Source organism: Dermochelys coriacea, chromosome 2 (assembly GCF_009764565.3).
Source record: "Dermochelys coriacea isolate rDerCor1 chromosome 2, rDerCor1.pri.v4, whole genome shotgun sequence".
Lineage (NCBI taxonomy): Eukaryota > Metazoa > Chordata > Testudines > Dermochelyidae > Dermochelys > Dermochelys coriacea.
Genome location: NC_050069.1, coordinates 213,989,401 through 214,009,665, shown reverse-complemented (window position 1 = coordinate 214,009,665; position 20,265 = coordinate 213,989,401). Strand labels below are relative to the sequence as shown.

Here is a 20,265-nt window from a genome sequence, read left to right as displayed (position 1 = left end):
TTGAAGACATCTTGTGGGACAGGGTGAGTGAATTTTATGAGCATATACGAAGAGTTTACTCATAGAATCATAGGACTGGAAGGGACCCTGAGAGGTCATCTAGCATTCATGGTAGGACTAAGTAACATCTAGACCATTCCTGACTGATGTTTGTCTAACTGGCTGTGATAAATGAAGGGGGGGAGGGGACAGCTCAGTTTTATGGACACCCAGCCAGCCAGCTAGCTATAAAGTCCTTATTGGTGGCTGATCTCTGCTTGCATTACCTGTAAAGGGTTAACAAAGTCCCTCCAGGTAAAGAAAAAGGAATGGGCACCTGACCAAAAGAGCCAATGCAAAGGCTAGAAATTTTTAAAATGGGGAAAAAACTTCCCTTTGTCTTGGTGTTGTGGTTCTTAGTAGAGCGGAGACAGAACTGCTTGTTGAACTCCCTGGACTTCAAGCACCCAAAGGAAAAATGTGTCCTTTTAAAATTCTTAGGTATGTGCTTCTGGTTCAAAATGATCCCACCACTCTGCCACCATGTCAAGGCTGGTTCCCCACTCTGACACTTCGAGTGCAGAAGGTGGGGGCCCGCAAGATTTTAAAAATTAATACTTGCAATTCCAGGCTTGTATTAAACTTCCAGGGTTACAGTTTTTCTCAGACCTTGGCTTGGTAAACACTGCCATCACCCAAATGCAAAACCCCTTTTGGAACCCAGGAATACTCACTTGGGAATTCCTTCCTGTGGAGTACCCTCAAGCTCTTTCACCATAGTGAAAAGGAACGGGGAACCATGGCCAGTGGGAGCTTCTGGGGAGGTACCAATAAGCAAGTGCAGCGCGCAGAGCTCTCTGCCCCCTCTCCCCCAGGGACATGGTGCCGGCTGCTTCCCGGAGCAGCCCCAGTGTGCGCCGCTGCCACCCCAGAATCGCTCCAGGTAAGCGGGGCCAGGCCAGAGCCCAAACCCCTCCTGCACCTACACCCAACTCCCTGCTCTGAGCCCCCTGCCACAACCCTCCTGCACCCCAAACCTCTGCCACACCCCACACCCCTCCTGCACCCCAGCTCCCTGCCCTGAGCCCCCTACCTCATCCCGCACCCCTCCTGCCACAACCCCCTGCTGCACCTTGCACCCCTCCCTGCACCCAACCCCCTGCAGCACCGCACCTCCCTGCCCTAAGCTCCCTGCATGCATCCCAGCTCCCTGCTTGCACCCCAACCCTCTTCCACACTGTGCACCCCAACCCCCTGCCCTGAGCCCTGTTCCGCATTCTGCAACTCTCCCTGCACTACTGCCCTCCCTCACTGTGCACACCCTCCTGCACCCAACCCCCTTCCCTGAGCCTCCTTGTAACCCCGCACCCTCCTCTGCCCCAACCCCTTGCCCTGAGCCCCTTCCTGCACACCGCACCCACTCCCACACTCCAACCTCCTGCCCCAGCCCTACAGTCATAGCCCTGCAAACAATTTGCCCACCCAGATGTGGCCCCCGGGCCAAAAAGTTTGCCCACCCCTGCTTTAAGCTGAACCCACAAGAAAGCTATTTTGGGTGCTTGATTTTTAGAATTGTTCTTTTAAAAATCAAGCAAAAGCCTAAGTTCCGGATGTATTTTTTTTTCTTTTTGTTTTTAATAAAATTTACCCTTTTTAAGAAAAAGATTGGATTCTTGGTGCCCAAAGAGGTTTGTGTTGTTTAATTAGCTGATGACAACAGCTAATATCCTTTGTTTTCTTTCTCAGCTCTTCCCCGGAGGGGAGGTGAAAGGGCTTGAGGGTACCCCACAGGAAGGGATTCCCAAGTGAGTCTTCCTGGGTTCCAAAAGGGGTTTTGCATTTGGATGGTGGCAGCGTTTACCAAGCCAAGGTCAGAGAGAAGCTGTAACTTTGGGAGTTTAATACAAGCCAAGATTGGCAAGTATTAATTTTTAAAATCCTTGCGGATCCCCACCTTCTGCACTCCAAGTGCCAGAGTGGGAAATCAGTCTTGACACCTGCTCTTAAAAATCTCCAGTGATGGAGATTCCACAACCTCCCTAGGCAATTTATTCCAGTCCTTAATCACCTGGATAGTTAGGAAGTTTTTCCTAATGTCCAACCTAAACCTCCATTGCTGCAATTTAAGCCCATTGTTTCTTGTCCTATCCTCAGGAGGTGAAGAACAACAATTTTTCTCCCTCTTCCTTGCAACAACCTTACATGTACTTGAAAACTGTTATTGTGCCCCTCAGTCTTCTCTTTTCCAGAGTAAACAAACGCAGTTTTTTCAATTTTCCCTCATAGGTCGTGTATTCTAGACTGTTAATCATTTTTGTTGTCTTCTTTGGACTTTCTCCAATTTCTCCACATCTTTCCTGAAATGTGGCACCTAGAACTGGACACAGTACTCCAGCTGAAGCCTAATCAGCACTGAGTAGAGTGGAAGAATTACTTCTCGTGTCTTGCTTACAACACTCCTGCTAATGCATCCGAGAATGATGTTCGCTTTTCTTGCAACAGTTCATTCATATTTAGCTTGTGGTCCACTATGATCCCCAGATCCCTTTCCGCAGTACTCCTTCCTAGGCAGTCATTTCCCATTTTCTATATGTGCAACTGATTGTTCCTTCCTAAGTGGAGTGCTTGGCATTTGTCCTTACTGAATTTCATCCTATTTACTTCAGATAATTTCTCCAGATCATTTTGAATTATAACCCTATCCTCCAAAGGACTTTCAACCCATCTCAGCTTGGTATTGTCCGTAAACTTTATAAGTCTACTCTCTATGCCTTTATCTAAATCATTGAGGAAGATATTGAATAGAACCGGACCCAGAACTGATCCCTGTGTGACCCCACTCATTATGCCCTTCCAGCATGACTATGAACCACTGTAACCTACCCTCTGGGAATGATTTTCCAACCAGTTTTGCACCCATCTTATAGTAGCTTCATCTAGTTTACATTTCCCTAGTTTGTTTATGAGACGGTCATGTGAAACAGTATCAAAACTTTACTAAAGTTAAGATATACTATGTCTACCGCTTCCCTCCATCCACAAGACTTGTTACCCTGTCAAAAGAAAGCTATCAGGTTGGTTTGACACGATTTGTTCTTGACAAATCCATGCTGACTGTTACTTATCACCTTATCTTCTAAATGTTTGCAAACTGATTGCTTAATTATTTGCTCCATTATCTTTCTGGGTTCAGAAAGTTAACTATGCAGAAACTGGTTCTTCACGATGTGTCCTTCTCCCTCCCTCAATGGGTGCTCCCCATTAGGTGCCCAGGTGCCTGAAGCCTTTGATTGGAGATTTTCTGTTAGCAATGTCCATTCAACTCATGCATGCACTATATATACCCTTGGAGTGCAGCACAAGGTTGTATAGGGACTGCGTGGGTGAACCACCCCTCAGTTCCTTCTATATCTGAAGATCCAACAAGAACAGTCCAAAGCAGAGGGGAAATAGGGTGGGTAATGGAGCATCCACAGGGTCAATCATCTTGAAGAACTAGAGTTACAGAACAAGGAGAGTAACCTTTTCTTCTTCAAGTAGAATACCTATGGGTGCTCTATTTCAGGTGACTCCCGAGCTGTATCCTCACAGAAAGGGAGGGAGGAAGGGAGGTTTGGAATCAAGTCCAAGTCTAAAGACAGTACAACAGAACCAAGTATTACATCAGAACTGATGGCCTGGACCCAGGTATAGTGCAGTGATCGGCAACCTTTGGCACGTGGCTCATCAAGGAAATCCGCTGGCGGGCTGGGACGGTTTGTTTACCTGGAGCAGCTGCAGGTTCAGCCGATTGCAGCTCCCACTGGCCGTGGTTCACCGTTTCAGGCCAATGGGGCTGCGGAAAGTGGCAGCCAGCACATCCCTTGGCCCACGCCACTTCCCACAGCTCCCATTGGCCTGAAACGGCGAACCACGGCCAGTGGGAGCTGCGATCAGCTGAACCTGCAGATGCTGCAGGTAAACAAACTGTCCCAGCCAACCAGTGGATTTCCCTGACGGGCCGTGTGCCAAAGGTTGCCGATCCCTGGTATAGTGTTTAGAAAAGGTATGCATTGAAGTCCATATAGTAGGTCTGCATATCTCAGACACGGAAATGTTTTTGAGTAAGGCTGTAGAAGTTGCTCTTGATCTTTCTGCGATGCAGACAAAATTCAGGTGATTTTTTGGCCCTATCCCAATAAAAGGCCAATGCCCAGCCTACAAATAATGTATGAAGGGACGTCTCCTGCTGAGATTTATGTGGTTTAGGAAAAAATACTAGTAGATTAATAGACTGGTTAAGATGGAAATCAAACAGCTTAAGTAAGAACTTTGGATAGGTCATAGGGAGACCTTGTCCTTGAAAAATATAAGTGTGCAGTCTGACATTAAGGCTCCAATTTCTCCAACCCTGTGGGCTGATGTGATAGCTTCTAGAAAGGTTGTCTTTTTAGATATGTGAAGGAAGGAGTAGGTCTACATAGATACCCTATGGAGCCTCCGTTTGAACCTAAGTACCAGGCTGAGATCAAGTCAGTAGTATCCTTAACTTGTGGGTAGAAGATTCCCCAGATCCTTACTATGTCTCAAGAACACAGAGTGATCAAAAATAGAAAAACCCCTCTAGTAGGGACTGAAATGCTGATATTGCGGCAAGATGAACCTTAATAGAGCTAACTGATAAACCTGGTTGTTTTTAAGTCCAGCAGATAATCCAAGATGGCAGAGAGCAGAGATGGTGGTGGTGGTGACACCTGTAGTTGAACCTTTTCCATTTCTGAAAGTAATTCAAGTCGACTCCCTTCTAATGTTTAGTAATACTTATTATACTCCTGTTGAGCAGGTGGATTCTATTCCCATGAACCATCTAGGAACCATGCTTGGAGATGGAGGACCACTAGATTAGGGAGAAGCTCACGACCCCCCCTTTGGCATCGAAAGTAGCAGGAGTAAAACTCCTTGCCCTTTAAATGCAGTAGGACTTCTTCGATGGCTCCCACCTGGAGAAGGCCTTGCACCTCCTGAATGAGCAGATGCTCATGAGAAGGGTCCTTGAAGAAGGATGGGGAGGGTGGGTGGCAGGAAGGGATAGAAATAAATTGGAGAGTATATCTCCCTGCTACTGTGCAGATGACCCACCGGCCCGATGTTATAGAGGCCCAGGCAGGGAGGAAGGGGGACACACGGGTGGAAAAGAACAGGGGAGCAGGATCCAGGACACAGGCTAGGTCACCCTCAAAGCACACCCTCAGAATGCCTGCTTACCACCCACTTGATTATAGGTGGAGCTCAAGTGAGCAGAGGATGCCAGCTTTTAGGTTTTCAATTTGTTTTTCTTCGTTTAAGTCAACCAACTTTTGAGTACCTTATATGCGTTGTGTTTTATAGACCTGCTAGCAGGAACTATTTACCTTAAGCTTGATGCAAGTGAAATCATTCAGGTATCAACTGCAACACATCTGTTTTCTTGTAACAAGTTTTTCACCAAATCTATTTCACAGGAAGTTAGCTTCTGATTGTTCTAAATTCAGCTAAGAATTCTGACACTGCAGTGTACATTTTAAAACAACATTCCACAAATACTTACCAATTCAAAAATTAGTAAAATATTTAAAAAAAGAATATTCTTACCTTCTCTGATAAGTACTGCTCATAAATTCCAACTGCAGCGGCTCTTAATAGGCCTTTGGTTTGATTAGTCTGATGTTTTCCATCTCTCTGCCGGCTTAGTAACACCTCCAGCTGTTGCTGTGCTGTAACCCTGTACCCTTCCACTGTCATCCAGAAGAAGAGATGTGCTTGGCCTCCAGTCTGCTGCATGTAATCTACAAAATCAATCATCATTATTGTAATTATACCTGTTAGGATAAAAAAAAAAAAGTCTTAAGAACTCACACATCCTGATGTAAAAAACAACTGGTCAGAAACATTAACTAAATTAGGAATAAGCTTCAGGATTTGATTATGGTTTTGGATAAAATTATAACATTGACACTCACAGAGTCACAGTCAGAAACAGCCCCCAACACGCCTAATAGAATACTCATAAGATTTGATCAACAAGCAAAGTCTGGAGGAAAGTATAGAACTAGGGCTGTGTTTTATATTAAAAAATGAACACATCTTAATTGTAGCCACAGCCATATGAGATGAAACAGGACTGTGTACTTCATGGTAGGACCCAAGAGGAAATTGAGCCTGGGGTAAAACTGGGTCCCTTCACAGAAGTCTAAAGGTTAACTTTTATTTAATCCTTGCAATGTCAGGGCACAACAGAATAAACTGACACTATGTGGAACTTGTAAATGAACTTCACTCCTTTATCAATTTTGTGATTTAGTGCAGAATCCAATAATTTAAAAACCGATTTTTATTCATGCAAATGAATACATTTTAGCGATATTAAAACTTTAATGCTTTTTAAAAGTATTTTTAAACAAAGGTCATTTTTGAGTCTTCTAAAAGTCCTGCAATCCTCCAAATTCTGGCATAGTGGATACTACCATAAGTAGTCTCAATAGGACTACCTAGAGTACGAGGCAATGCAGAGGCGACACATGGGGGTGCATGTAGTGTCATGTCCCATCCCCGCCAGATTTCTGCCACATTTTGCTGGCTGGGCCCCCTCCCTGTGTGGCAGCTCCTGGAGCTGGTGAGCTGCAAGCTGCAGCTGTCGGAAAAGGCAGCAGCAAGACAGCTGGGAACTGCAGGGAGGGGCCACTAAGGGTAAGAGGGGATGTGACAAACTGTTGCGGGGAGAGGATGGAGAGAACCTTTAAATTGTGCCCCACCACAATCAGCAGGTACTAGTCATCTCTGAAGCAATGTGGTAATAATTAAAAAAAATGGTTCAATTTAAGAGATGTTACCAGCTCCAGCAATATTCCCTACTTAACAGGGAAGGAATCTCTCAGAGCAGTAGAATCTCTCAAAAGAAACTTAAGTGACACCACTGTAAACATTCACTGCATCAGTCTTGCAGTTAAATCACTATGTCTGAAAACTCAAGCTGACTTCAACATAAAGTACGAAGAAAGAATAATATCAGTTTAACCTACACTCAACATGGCAAAGGCTAAGTTTCAATTCCCTCCGAAAAGGTTCATGTACAGTTATGGCACAAGACACAATTTGTATTAGTTCACAGACATGTTCTTACCTCAGGAAAAATAATTTCCCCCCCAAAGTTAGCATTTTCTTACCCATAAAAAATTGTAGTGCAACATTGTCTACCAGAATGTTGTCCAGAGGGACTGTGCAAAGTTTTCCAAAGTTTGCTGCCAGTTTCACAGTATCTATTTCCTGTACAATATGGGATATAGCATTGATAATATATTATTTTTATTAACTTTTATATTTTTTAAATTACTACCAAAAAGTGTTTATATAATGTAAACAGATTTACTTTAACTACAGCAAGCTGTTTGGGGTTTGTTTGGTTTGGTTTTTAAAAATGTTAGTATACTGGATCACTGCTATCTCCACAATTTTTTGTTTGTGTAACTACTTATAACAGTGTTTGTTTACAGCATAGATGATTCATGCCCTCCAGGGAATTGATTTCTATCCCTGCCCCAGAATTCCTGTGGGCAAGTATTTTAAACCTAGCTGTTCACAAGTGGCCACGAAGTGGGTAGATAAGAAAATGTTCATCACAACCTTCTGAAATATTTTCTAAAGAAATTATTAGAGCCATCTTAAAAATTACCTGAAACCACCTCAAATTCTGCAGTCAATTCATTAGCACTACGTGATATAGAATCTGATATAGATCTGTCTCCACTGATATCTGACTTCCATCAGTTATTTTATTGATTGTATTACAGTAGTGTCAGGGGCCCCAGTCATGGACCAGAGCCCTACATGTTAGGTACTGTGTTGGTCAATAAGCATAACCCTCATCATCTTTATGCCCCATCCAAACTTAAAGCTCAACTGATGGAGTCCCAAGAAACAGGACAAAGTCAGATATGCAACAGTAAGAATGCCAGCAGTTTCTCAAACGTAACAAAAAGTAGAGGCTAGAGACTAGATGGCAACTGGAGAGGCTGTTAGAACAGAGGAAGCAAGTCGGACGAACTTCTGACACACAAGAACTTCCAAGCAGTGCAAAATACCATTGGTACTTTTAAACAAGTGACAGTCTGAACAACAAACTGTACTTCAAAAGAGAACACTGCTACCAATAAATAGGCAGCAACGTTATAAACTCCTACAGCTGAAAAATAGGGATTGGTCTAAGGGCCTCCAGACCGAGCTGCATGTTGCATGAACTTCCTAATTAGAGGCAGGAATTCAGTTGATAATGTAGAGAAGCTGAACTCGTGTGTCAGAGAAACTGTTCTCTTAAGTCTTAACTTCATTAGTTAGCTATGCAGCTTACTTCAGTTCTTTTCTAATTGGAAGAGCTTAAAACCAAGATCATTTAAAAATATATTGCAGATTTTTAAAGGTTTGAAAATAAATCTGAAATATGCAATAGTAATATGTAGCATGATATGGATATGGATAACATTTTCTAACAAAGTTCTGGTAGGTGAATTTCCATATAAAATTGAAAGTATGAAGGTGCAACTTTAGCTACATAATTACTCAGTATACAGTTCAATATAGTTAGTATATATACTACACAGTATAAACTCAAGGGCTATAGTCATATTTTTCCCTTAATGAACTAGAGAGATCTTATGACGATCGCTAGCAAATCTTTGACAATTTCACATCATTTACAATTAAAACAAACATCAGAAAGAGTATTAATAGAAAAGTATTACTTACTTTTCCTGACTGCAACCTCTGTATTCTTGAATCACATACTTTAACAACATACAATAAGCTGTTTATTTGATTTTTTATCGTATTGATATCTGGAGAAAAAAAACCCAATAACTAAGACTAAAGAGGACTGAAGTAGAAACAAACTAGTGATTAAACAATTGATGAAGTATATTATCAATTTAAAACACACTTTTAAAAGATACATATCATTTTTTCTTGTTTTGGTCTTATGTAAGGACACCTACCAGAATGAATATCACTGTCAGTATTTACAGTGAAGTGGTTTTTTTGTTTTGTTTTGAATACATTTAATTTCTACTGGAAGAACTGAATTGCAGTTAAGTAGTCTTTTTCATTCCGTCCTCAATGTAACTTTCAGTTATTATTTAAAAAGCTGTGAGTAGTCCATCATCAATCGATGAAGCACTATTGAAAGTCAGAACCAGTCAGGCAGGTTTCAATTGGGACATTTTACTTTTATTAAAAGATGATGATAGGTTTTGTTAGAACAAAACCTATCAAGACACAATTACTGTTAGAAACCATGATAACGGCCACCACAGAAAGGGGAATACAGATGGAGGCAATCAGTCTTGGATCTTGCGCATCAGAGAAAGTTCAGGTTTGAATCTTTCACATAACATTTTTAATAGCATTTACAATTAACACTAGTAAGGTAAGAGTTCATATTTTAACACACTTCCTGTAATTACCAAAAAAAACACTCTTAGCTTTTACTTATTTTATTTCTTCATTAAAATAAAAATACTAACCATCTCCTGCTGTATCTAAGGATCGAAGATATTGCAGTTCTTCTCCAGCCTTATCTCTTACCGCTTCCAGCTCCCCTACATTGTCACTTAATTTAATGACATTCATGAAGGCCTCATAGTTACAATTGGAATCACGAATCTGAAATAGTCAGAAAATTTACAACCCAAATTATGCAGAAGAGAAAAATCAATGCACAGTATATGCTTCTTCATGGTGAACTGGAATCAGACAATTAAGGGGAAATTGTAAATTTAACACATACTGTATAGTGCTATCACTTTAAAAACATCACATTTCATGGCAGCCATGAAATTCAAACTGCTTTCTTAGGATTGTGCCGTCTATGGAGAAATAAATCCTTGTGGCAGTTTAAACCTCTAAACCTGGTTTTCAATTAGGAACTTTTTAAATTAAAAGCTACATTTTTAAAGACATTGTAAGAACTTTCTGTTCAAAAGAAACCAAGACCAGATTCTGGGGGCCCACAGTAATTGTGTTCCTGCCATGTTTAAAGCAACAGATTCTGTCATTTTGCTATAAGATATAGATCCACACTTGTGTGTTTTGAATTGTTGTTCCTGGCATCAGGAATGATATAAAGACCCTGAAGCATTTAAGGATTTCCCTATATTCTATTAAGGAAAAAGATCAGAACTGTAGGAGTAGGGATGTGTACAATTGTTGATTTATACAAGAATGGTCCCATGGACAACCAAGACATATTTCACTTCAGAAGACACACAAATTCTCAAAGTTTAAGACCTCACATTTAAATCCCCTTCTTGGATATTACAGACTAGAAGTCTCTCTATACATGCTAAAACAAAAAGGTAAGATACTGAGAACTTGCAGTTCGGGGGAGGGTGAGTTAAGGCACCTTTAAGCCACCATGTTAAAAAAGTCTGGTGACGTTTTCTTTGAAAGTCTCTCCTGCCCCCTCCACTTGCTTTGGAGCAGGGGCTTGAAATTTGTAGGGACATACATTGTTTTAGGGATGTGCCCTGGGTTGTGTCTGTGAAAATCTGCCTAAATTTGACCAAGTTATAAGTCTTGAAAAATGAAAGTTTGAGCACATTCAGTTGAGACAACTTGAGTTTAAGCAGCTAAAATTCCCAAAGGTTCTGCCTACCTTGCACATGGTCTAGCCTGAGGCTAAGCAGGGCTTTCCCTGCAATTGCAGCTCTGAGCTGCTGTGCCAAGTCCAGACATTTGAAATGAGTCGAGGGAGACTCTCTCTCCTGTGCGGTCAATGATCCCTCTGCTGGCCCCAGACAGTATGCAGAAGGAAGCTGCCAGATTAGAAAGTGGAGGGGACAAGAGCCAGACCTGCAGGAGGATGAGGGGAATGGACTGCAACAAGGAGTCAGAAGGGGTGGGGCAGAAAATGACACGGAGTCTGGCTGGGCAAGGACTCTGGGGACAAGGAGCTAAGGTATGTGGGGAACTGAGACTGGCTGGACGAGAAAACTGGGATGGGGAGTTCAGTGGGATGATACGATGAGACATCTGAGGAGTGGAGACTGGGGTTGGCAAGGTGATGAAAGTGGCACTCACTGGGACAAGAAACGAAGAGAAAAGAGGAGAGTGGAAGAGTGAAGACTGGGGACAGGTTGGGGGGAGCAAAAAGAGTTGAACTTGGAAGGAATGGGCAGAAAAGTCTGTGGCAACACTCCTATCCTGAGCCTGGAATGGAATCTAAGATTCCTGAGTCTCACCATTCCTCTGCTATGAGCAAACATCTCCAAAACCCATCCCCATCTAGTGCTGTTCCACATAGAAGATAACTTACTACCACCACTATCAGTTACACCATGACCTCAAGTGGCTGAGGATCTTAAAGATCAGTAGATTCCAATCCTGTTGATTGCGTCTGTGAGTGTCAATATGACGTGATGGAATTTCTGTTTGACTTTGCTTTTTTAAAATCCTATTATTAAGTTAAGATTTTGTCACGGTTATTTTTAGTAAGTGTCAGGGACAAGCTGCAGGCACAAAACAAAAATTCACCGAAGCCCGCAACCTGTCTGTGACTTTTATTAAAAATAATGGGGGGAGGGGGGAAGAGCACGCTGCGGTAGAGGCTGAAGCCGAAGAAGTCATGGAGGTTCATTAATGTCATGGACTCCATGACCTCCATAATTAAATCATATCCTTACCTCTGACACTACACAAAAAAAGGTACTAAAAGATTATTAAGTTGCAAAGTCAAGCACTCATAAGTTAGAAAATGCCAGAATGAAGGTTCACTGTACAATCTTAATTTGACCCTCGTGTGCACGTATTATGATACAGTCTTCAACTGCATGACAATTTTCTTTCTTTAACAAAAAACAAAACAAAAACAAAAACAGTTTCTTTGCATCATTCAGAGTGCAGAACGGAGCTGCTCTGGGGATGAATCAGGAGTGCATAGTGAGACTTGTCTGTTTGATCCCTACTACAATTACTGCAGAGGTTGGAAGATGTGCATCCACTGTGGTTACTGGGATGGGGAGGCCTAGACACCTCCCCCCCCCCGAACTAAAGGCTGATCCACTCAACCAAGAGGAAGGAACCACTGAGCCCAGATTAAGGGGGACAACAAATGAAAAAAAAAAAAAACGAACAGTGAAAGGAGCAAGGGTCATAGGGCCGAAACAGGGGATCCAGATGAGGACATTGAGCTGAGAACCCCGGACAGCACCCACTGCTCCTCAATGCAGTCCAAGGAGCCATAAGTTTGCTCCTTCTAGTTTGGTAGGTGGTCATCTTGGGCAGCAGCAGGAGGAGGAGGAGAAGGAGGTCTCATGACTTTGTGGAGCAATGGATAGGACGTGCAAATATAAGGAGATGCTGGAAAAATTACAGCCAAAACCTCGACAGGAGGTTTTGGAGAAGTCAGAATAGGGTTTCAGTCTGATGCACTTTTCATAGATGTGCCCAAGGTCTCCTTCACAACACAGAAGGGGCAGGTTTCAGGAGACTACATGAACCATGACATTAACTGCACAGAGGAGCCACCAACTAATATCCTCAGTAGCCCATGGGACCAGGGTGGAGTACAAGCTTGTCCATGAGGTAATCTCCACGCCGGATTTTAGCATTGAGAGCGAAGAAAACAAAGTAAGAGAGGATACAGCCGTGGGTAGGAGAATGGACATAAGGAGGAAGGGTAGTGTGGATACCAGTCTAATAGGTCATACTGGCTGTAAAATGACCGTGCCTAATTGGGTACAGAATGTGAGCGAGGCCAAAAAGCAAAAATTAAGATGTTTGTACACCAAAGTGAAGAGCCAAGGTAACAAAATGGAGGAACTAGAGCTACTGGTGCAGAAAGTGAAACCAGATATTATAGGGATAACAGAAACATGGTGGAATAGTAGTCATGACTGGACTACAGCTATTGAAGGGTATGTGCTGTTTAGGAAAGACAGAAATAAAGGTAAAGGTGGTGGAATAGCATTGTATATCAATGATGAGGTAGAATGTAAAGAAATAAGCAGCAATGGAATGGATAAGAGAGTCCATCTGGGCAAAAATCACAATGGGGAAGAAAACTATTAGAGCCTCCCCTGTGATAGTGCTTGGAGTGTGCTATAGACCGCCAGGATCTAATTTGGATATGGATAGAGCCCTCTTTAAGGTTTTTAATGAAGTAAATACTAACGGAAACTGTGTTATCATGGGAGACTTTAATTTCCCAGATATAGACTGGAGGACGAGTACTAGTAATAATAATAGGGCTCAGATTTTCCTAGATGCGATAGCTGAGGGATTCCTTCATCAAGTAGTTGCTGAACCGACTAGAGGGGATGCTATTTTAGCTTTGGTTTTGGTGAGTAGTGAGGACCTCATAGAAGAAATGGTTGTAGGGGACAACCTTCGATCATGAGCTAATTCAGTTCAAACTGAACGGAAGGATTAACAAAAATAAATTTGCAACTAGGGTTTTTGATTTCAAAAGGGCTGACTTTCAAAAATTAAGAAAATTAGTTAGGGAAGTGGATTGGACTGAAGAACTTATGGATCTAAAGGCAGAGGAGGCCTGGGATTACTTTAAATCAAAGCTGCGCAAGATATCGGAAACCTGCATCCCAAGAAAGAGGAAAAAATTCATAGACAGGAGTTGTAGACCAAGATGGATGAGCAAGCATCTCAAAGAGGTGATTAAGGAATTAAAACCAATAGTAAAAGGTTCTATAGCCATATAAATAAGAAGAAAACAAAGAAAGAAGAAGTGGGACCGCTAAACACTGAGGATGGAGTGGAGTTAAGGATAATCTAGGCATGGCCCAATATCTAAACAAATATTTTGCCTCAGTCTTTAATAAGGCTAAAGAGGATCTTAGGGATAATGGTAGCGTGACCAATGAGAATGAGGGTATGGAGGTAGATATTACCATATCTGAGGTAGAAGCGAAATTCAGACAGCTTAATGGGACTAAATCGGGGGGCCCAGATAATCTTCATTCAAGAATATTAAAGGAATTGGCACCTGAAATTGCAAGCCCATTAGCAAGAATTTTTAATGAATCTGTAAACTCAGGAGTTGTACCGTATGATTGGAGAATTGCTAACATAGTTCCTATTTTTAAGAAAGGAACAAAAAGTGATCTGGGTAACTACAGGCCTGTTAGTTTGACATCTGTAGTATGCAAGGTCTTGAAAAACAAATTTGAAGGAGAAAGTAGTTAAGGACATTGAGGTCAATGGTAAATCGGACAAAATACAACATGGTTTTACAAAAGGTAGATCGTGCCAAACTAAGCTGATCTCCTTCTTTGAGAAGGTAACAGATTTTTTAGACAAAGGAAATGCAGTGGATCTAATTTACCGAGATTTTAGTAAGACGTTTGATACCGTGCGGGGGAGTTATTAGTTAAATTGGAAAAGATGGGGATCAATATGAAAATTGAAAGGTGGATACAGAATTGGTTAACAGGGAGACTACAGTGGGTCCTACTGAAAGGTGAACTGTGAGGCTGGAGGGAGGTTACCAGTGGAGTTCCTCAGGGATCGGTTTTGGGACCAATCTTATTTAATCTTTTTAATCCTGACCTCGGCACAAAAAGTGGGAGTGTGCTAATAAAGTTTGTGGATGATACAAAGCTGGGAGTTATTGCCAATTTAGAGAAAGACCGGGATATCATACAGGAAGATCTGGATGACCTTACAAACTGGAGTAATAGTAATAGGATGAAATTTAATAGTGAGAAGTGTAAGGTCATGCATTTAGGGATTAATAAGAAGTTTAGTTATAAGCTGGGGACGCATCAATTAGAAGTAACAGAGGAGGAGAAGGACCTTGGAGTATTGGTTGATCACAGGATGACTATGATTGGCCAATGTGATATGGCTGTGAAAAAAAGCTAATGCGGTCTTGGGATGCATCAGGCAAGGTATTTCCAGTCGAGATAAGGAGGTTTTAGTATCATTATACTAGGCACTGGTGAGACCTCACCTGGAATACTGTGTGCAGTTCTGGTCTCCCATGCTTAAGAAGGATGAATTCAAACTGGAGCAGGTACAGAGAAGGGTTACTAGGATGATCAGAGGAATGGAAAACCTGTCTTATGAAAGGAGACTCAAGGAGCTTGGCTTGTTTAGCCTAACTAAAAGAAGGTTGAGGGGAGATATGATTGCTCTCTATAAATATATCAGAGAAATAAATACCAGAGAGGGAGAGGAGTTATTTAAGCTCAGTACCAATGTGGACACAAGAACAAATGGATATAAACTGGTCATCGGGAAGTTTAGACTTGAAATTAGACGAAGGTTTCTAATCATTAGAAAAGTGAAGTTTTGGAATAGCCTTCCAAGGGAAGCAGTGGGGACAAGAGACATATCTGGCTTTAAGATTAAACTCAATAAGTTTATGGAGGAGATGGTATGATGGGATAACAGGATTTTGGCAATTAATTGATCTTTAAATATTCATGGTAAATAGGCCCAATGGCCTGTGATGGGATTTAGATGGGGTGGGATCTGAGTTACTACAGAGAATTCTTTCCTGGGTGTCTGGCTGGTGAATCTTGTCCATACGCTCAGGGTTCAGCTGATCGCTATATTTGGGGTCGGGAAGGAATTTTCCTCCAGGGCAGATTGAAAGAGGCCCTGGAGATTGTTCTCCTTCCTCTGTAGCATGGGGCACAGGTCACTTGCTGGAGGATTCTCTGCTCCTTGAAGTCTTTAAACCATGATTTGAGGACTTCAATAGCTCAGACATGGGTGAGAGGTTTATCGCAGGAGTGGGTGGGTGAGATTCTGTGGCCTGAATTGTGGAGGAGGTCAGACTAGATTATCATAATGGTCCCTTCTGACCTTAATATCTATGAATCTATGAGGGCTTCCTACCCTCCAAAGGTGGCAGCAGGTTCCAGCACTTAGTGTCAGGGCGGGACATGAGGGCAAGGAATTGAATGGTATGGAGCACAAGTGCATACAGATGTTCTCTAGGTGCAGTTCACATACAGACCAGCTGGATGACCTTCAGACTGCTCAGTTTATGTACCGGGGAATGAGGGAGGCAACAATAAGCTCCAGAAATCCATGGGTGAGAGGAGTACCTTCCCACAGGACCTGCTCAAGAAAAGCAGGGGGCAAGGCTGCCCTCGCATCTTGTACCACATAATGGGGAAATGAAGGATAGGCAATCCCATGTACTGACTAAGTGCCTTGGAAGGTGTATATTGAATGAAGCAGTGGTGCCCATCTTTATTACACAGGAGGGCCAAATAAACCTAAAAACAACCTTAGCAAACCTAAGCAAAACTGTATGGGCCAAACAGTTTCTACATATTTTAATAAGATTTAAAGTCACTGGTATTGATTTATATTTTAGGTTCAGCTTGTTTCGCATGTAGACAGATTACTGTACATAGAAACATTGTCTATTTACACACTTGTGTAAACTAGAATGATGTAAACATGGACGACAAAATGCTAATGAATCAGCCATTAGTATATGTTGAAGCAGGCCGCAGGCCTTATGAAATGTTCTGGTGGGTGACGTACACTCCACGCACCATAAGTTGAGCAACCCTAAAATAGGGATGAAATCAGAGAATGTGCAGTCTAATGCTAACGGCAGTTGAATACTGCCTTTGAGAAACTGATTCAATCCCTGCCTCTACCACAGGGCTCCTGTGTGATGCTGGGCAAGCCGTTTAAACAAACTTTTCACAGGTTGTTACTAACTGTATGGTCTTCATTTTTAAGGTGCCTGACTTGAAAGCCTGGGACCTGATTAGCAGAAGTGCTAAGTACTCATAGCCAAAATTGAAGTCAATGGGAGCTGTGATTTGAACATACAAAGTGCTACATCTTCAGAAGAATCAGGCTGTAGGTGTCTCAAACTGGGCCTCCAAAATTAGTGGATAGTTTTGATTAGAGTGGATCAAAAAATTTCAATGTAAGTTGATTATTTTGAAAAAATGCAGTTAGTTGAGATTGAAACATCTTGCGGGACTGATAATTTTTGTCAAGAAAAAAAAATTTGCAACTGACCGAGCTCTTTTAATTTTGTGTTTCAAATTATTATATTAAAATTTTATTTTATATTCAAATACTAAATATAGTATAGAAAGTCTATACAAAATGACAGTTTTGAAAAGTTGCATTTTGACACTAAACAAAACATTTTGATGGTCCCTAATTGCATTTTTTAATTTTCATTTTGCCAGAAATTTCAGATTTTTGTTCTGAATCAGAATGTGATGTCTTTCAAAGTGTCAGAATTCCCATGGGAACCAGAATTTCCATTCCAAGCTTTTCTATTTTTGACCTTAATCTCTTTGTGCCGCTACTTCCCATCTATAAAATGGAGATAGTAATACCACCTCATCTCACAAGGGTATTGTGAAAAGAAATGAAATAATGTTGGTGACACACTCGAATGCTATTGCGAAGAGCACCGCAGAAAAGTCCATGAGGAAATTAATAATTCTGTCTTCAGCACAGGTTCTGAATAGCATGCAGTAAACAAAGCATGGAACCATGAACTGAACAAGGAGTTCAATAACTGAAAAAAATAAAGATATTGAATAGCTACATAGGTGTAAATACCATCCATTTTGCACACTGAGTTATGTGGGGTCCTGTAGAAAAAGGGCATGTGATCATGAAACTGAAAACTGTCATAATTCATATGCAAGCAACCTTAATACTGACGTTTCTTAACTTTTCAGTGCTTGACTTTGGAACCTTAATGTGGGTGGGCGTGTAATATATGTGTAGCGTGGAAGACAAGCTCAGGAAGATTTTCATTTAAAGCTGCTGTCTTCATAGATGACACCTTACTGAGTGGAACAAACATCCATCATGAACTTCCATCATAATCAAGAGTAAAAACATTTTGAAGTTAATAAAATCCCATGGATGGTCTTTCTAACCGTATCAGAAAGTGGGGAGCACAACTTTGGTCTCAGAAATTGGAAATTCATCTTTTTAACCTGATTGGAATCTAAACAAATCAAAATTTCTCAGAAAGCATGCCATTTACTTATTTTTTGGAAATACTTATTTGGAAAGAGTCTGACTTCAGACAATTTATAATATAGGCCTTTCTGCTTAACATCAACTCTGGGCAAGATAATGGAATGGCAGATATGTTATTCGATTAAACAAAGAATTAGAGGAGGGTAATATAATTAATGTCAATCAACATAGGTTTATGGAAAATGGATCTCAAACTAACTTGATTCTTTTTAATGTGATTATACATGTAGTTGAAAAAGGTAAGTGTTGACATACTTTGACTTTGTACCACATGACATTTTGATAAAAAAACTAGAATGATATAAAATTAACATGGTATACATTTTATGAATTAAAAGTTGACTAACTGATAAGTCTCAAAATGTAATTGTAAACAGGGAAATCACCACCATCAAGCAGGTGTTTTCTCAGTTGGGTCCCACAGGGATCAGTTCTTGGCCCTACACGATTTAACTTTATCTATTGCCAGGAAAAAAACAAAAATCATCACTGATAAAGTTTGCAGATAACACAAAAATTGGGGGAGTGCTAAATAATGAAGAGAACAGGTCACTAATGCAGAGCACTCTTGATCGCTTGCATCCAGTTTACCAAGCACTGTATGTAAGGGAGCAGTATGACTGCTCAGAGCTCCGGTACGAAACTGTGGAAAAACCTGAGTGTCTCTGGATTAAGTTTAGAAGTGTGTGCAACAAGAGTGATGTCATGGTGGGAGTCTGCTATAGACCACCGGACCAGGGGGATGAGGTGGATGAGGCTTTCTTCCGGCAACTCACGGAAGCTACTAGATCGCATGCCCTGATTCTCATGGGTGACTTTAATTTTCCTGATATCTGCTGGGAGAGCAATACAGCGGTGCATAGACAATCCAGGAAGTTTTTGGAAAGCGTAGAGGACAATTTCCTGGTGCAAGTGCTAGGGGAGCCAACTAGGGGGAGCGCTTTTCTTGACCTGCTGCTCACAAACCAGGTAGAATTAGTGGGGGAAGCAAAAGTGGATGGGAATCTGGGAGGCAGTGACCATGAGTTGGTTGAGTTCAGGATCCTGACGCAGGGAAGAAAGGTAAGCAGCAGGATACGGACCCTGGACTTCAGGAAAGCAGACTTTGACTCCCTCAGGGAACAGATGGCCAGGATCCCCTGGGGGACTAACATGAAAGGGAAGGGAGTCCAGGAGAGCTGGCTGTATTTCAAGGAATCCCTGTTGAGGTTACAGGGACAAACCATCCCGATGAGTCGAAAGAATAGTAAATATGGCAGGCGACCAGCTTGGCTTAATGGTGAAATCCTAGCGGATCTTAAACATAAAAAAGAAGCTTACAAGAAGTGGAAGGTTGGACATATGACCAGGGAAGAGTATAAAAATATTGCTCGGGCATGTAGGAAAGATATCAGGAGGGCCAAATCGCACCTGGAGCTGCAGCTAGCAAGAGATGTCAAGAGTAACAAGAAGGGTTTCTTCAGGTATGTTGGCAACAAGAAGAAAGCCAAGGAAAGTGTGGGCCCCTTACTGAATGAGGGAGGCAAGCTAGTGACAGAGGATGTGGAAAAAGCTAATGTACTCAATGCTTTTTTTGCCTCTGTTTTCACTAACAAGGTCAGCTCCTAGACTGCTGTGCTGGGCATCACAAAATGGGGAAGAGATGGCCAGCCCTCTGTAGAGATAGAGGTGGTTAGGGACTATTTAGAAAAGCTGGACGTGCACAAGTCCATGGGGCCGGACGAATTGCATCCGAGAGTGCTGAGGGAATTGGCGGCTGTGATTGCAGAGCCCTTGGCCATTATCTTTGAAAACTCGTGGCGAACGGGGGAAGTCCCGGATGACTGGAAAAAGGCTAATGTAGTGCCCATCTTTAAAAAAGGGAAGAAGGAGGATCCTGGGAACTACAGGCCGGTCAGCCTCACCTCAGTCCCTGGAAAAATCATGGAGCAGGTCCTCAAAGAATCAATCCTGAAGCACTTAGAGGAGAGGAAAGTGATGAGGAACAGTCAGCATGGATTCACCAAGGGAAGGTCATGCCTGACTAATGTAATCGCCTTTTATGATGAGATTACTGGTTCTGTGGATGAAGGGAAAGCAGTGGATGTATTGTTTCTTGACTTTAGCAAAGCTTTTGACACGGTCTCCCACAGCATTCTTGTCAGCAAGTTAAGGAAGTATGGGCTGGATGAATGCACTATAAGGTGGGTAGAAAGCTGGCTAGATTGTCGGGCTCAACGGGTAGTGATCAATGGCTCCATGTCTAGTTGGCAGCCGGTGTCAAGTGGAGTGCCCCAGGGG

General features: G+C 42.0%; 1 protein-coding gene across 6 annotated transcripts in view; it reads right to left on the bottom strand.

Annotated features, from left to right (window-relative positions):
- The window catches only part of SNX13 (sorting nexin 13), a 169,641-nt gene that overhangs the window by 62,209 nt on the left and 87,167 nt on the right, over nt 1-20,265 (bottom strand). For all 6 annotated transcript variants that reach the window (XR_006279380.1, XM_043509219.1, XM_038390132.2 and 3 more), the window contains 4 exons: nt 9,510-9,648; nt 8,737-8,825; nt 7,161-7,260; nt 5,590-5,783 (listed from right to left, as the gene is read on the bottom strand). Coding sequence is in view for 5 of the 6 variants with exons in the window: in XM_043509219.1 (XP_043365154.1) it covers nt 5,590-5,783; nt 7,161-7,260; nt 8,737-8,825; nt 9,510-9,648 (522 nt within the window). In the remaining variant the exon portion in view is untranslated. The remainder of the gene's footprint in view (nt 1-5,589; nt 5,784-7,160; nt 7,261-8,736; nt 8,826-9,509; nt 9,649-20,265) is intronic.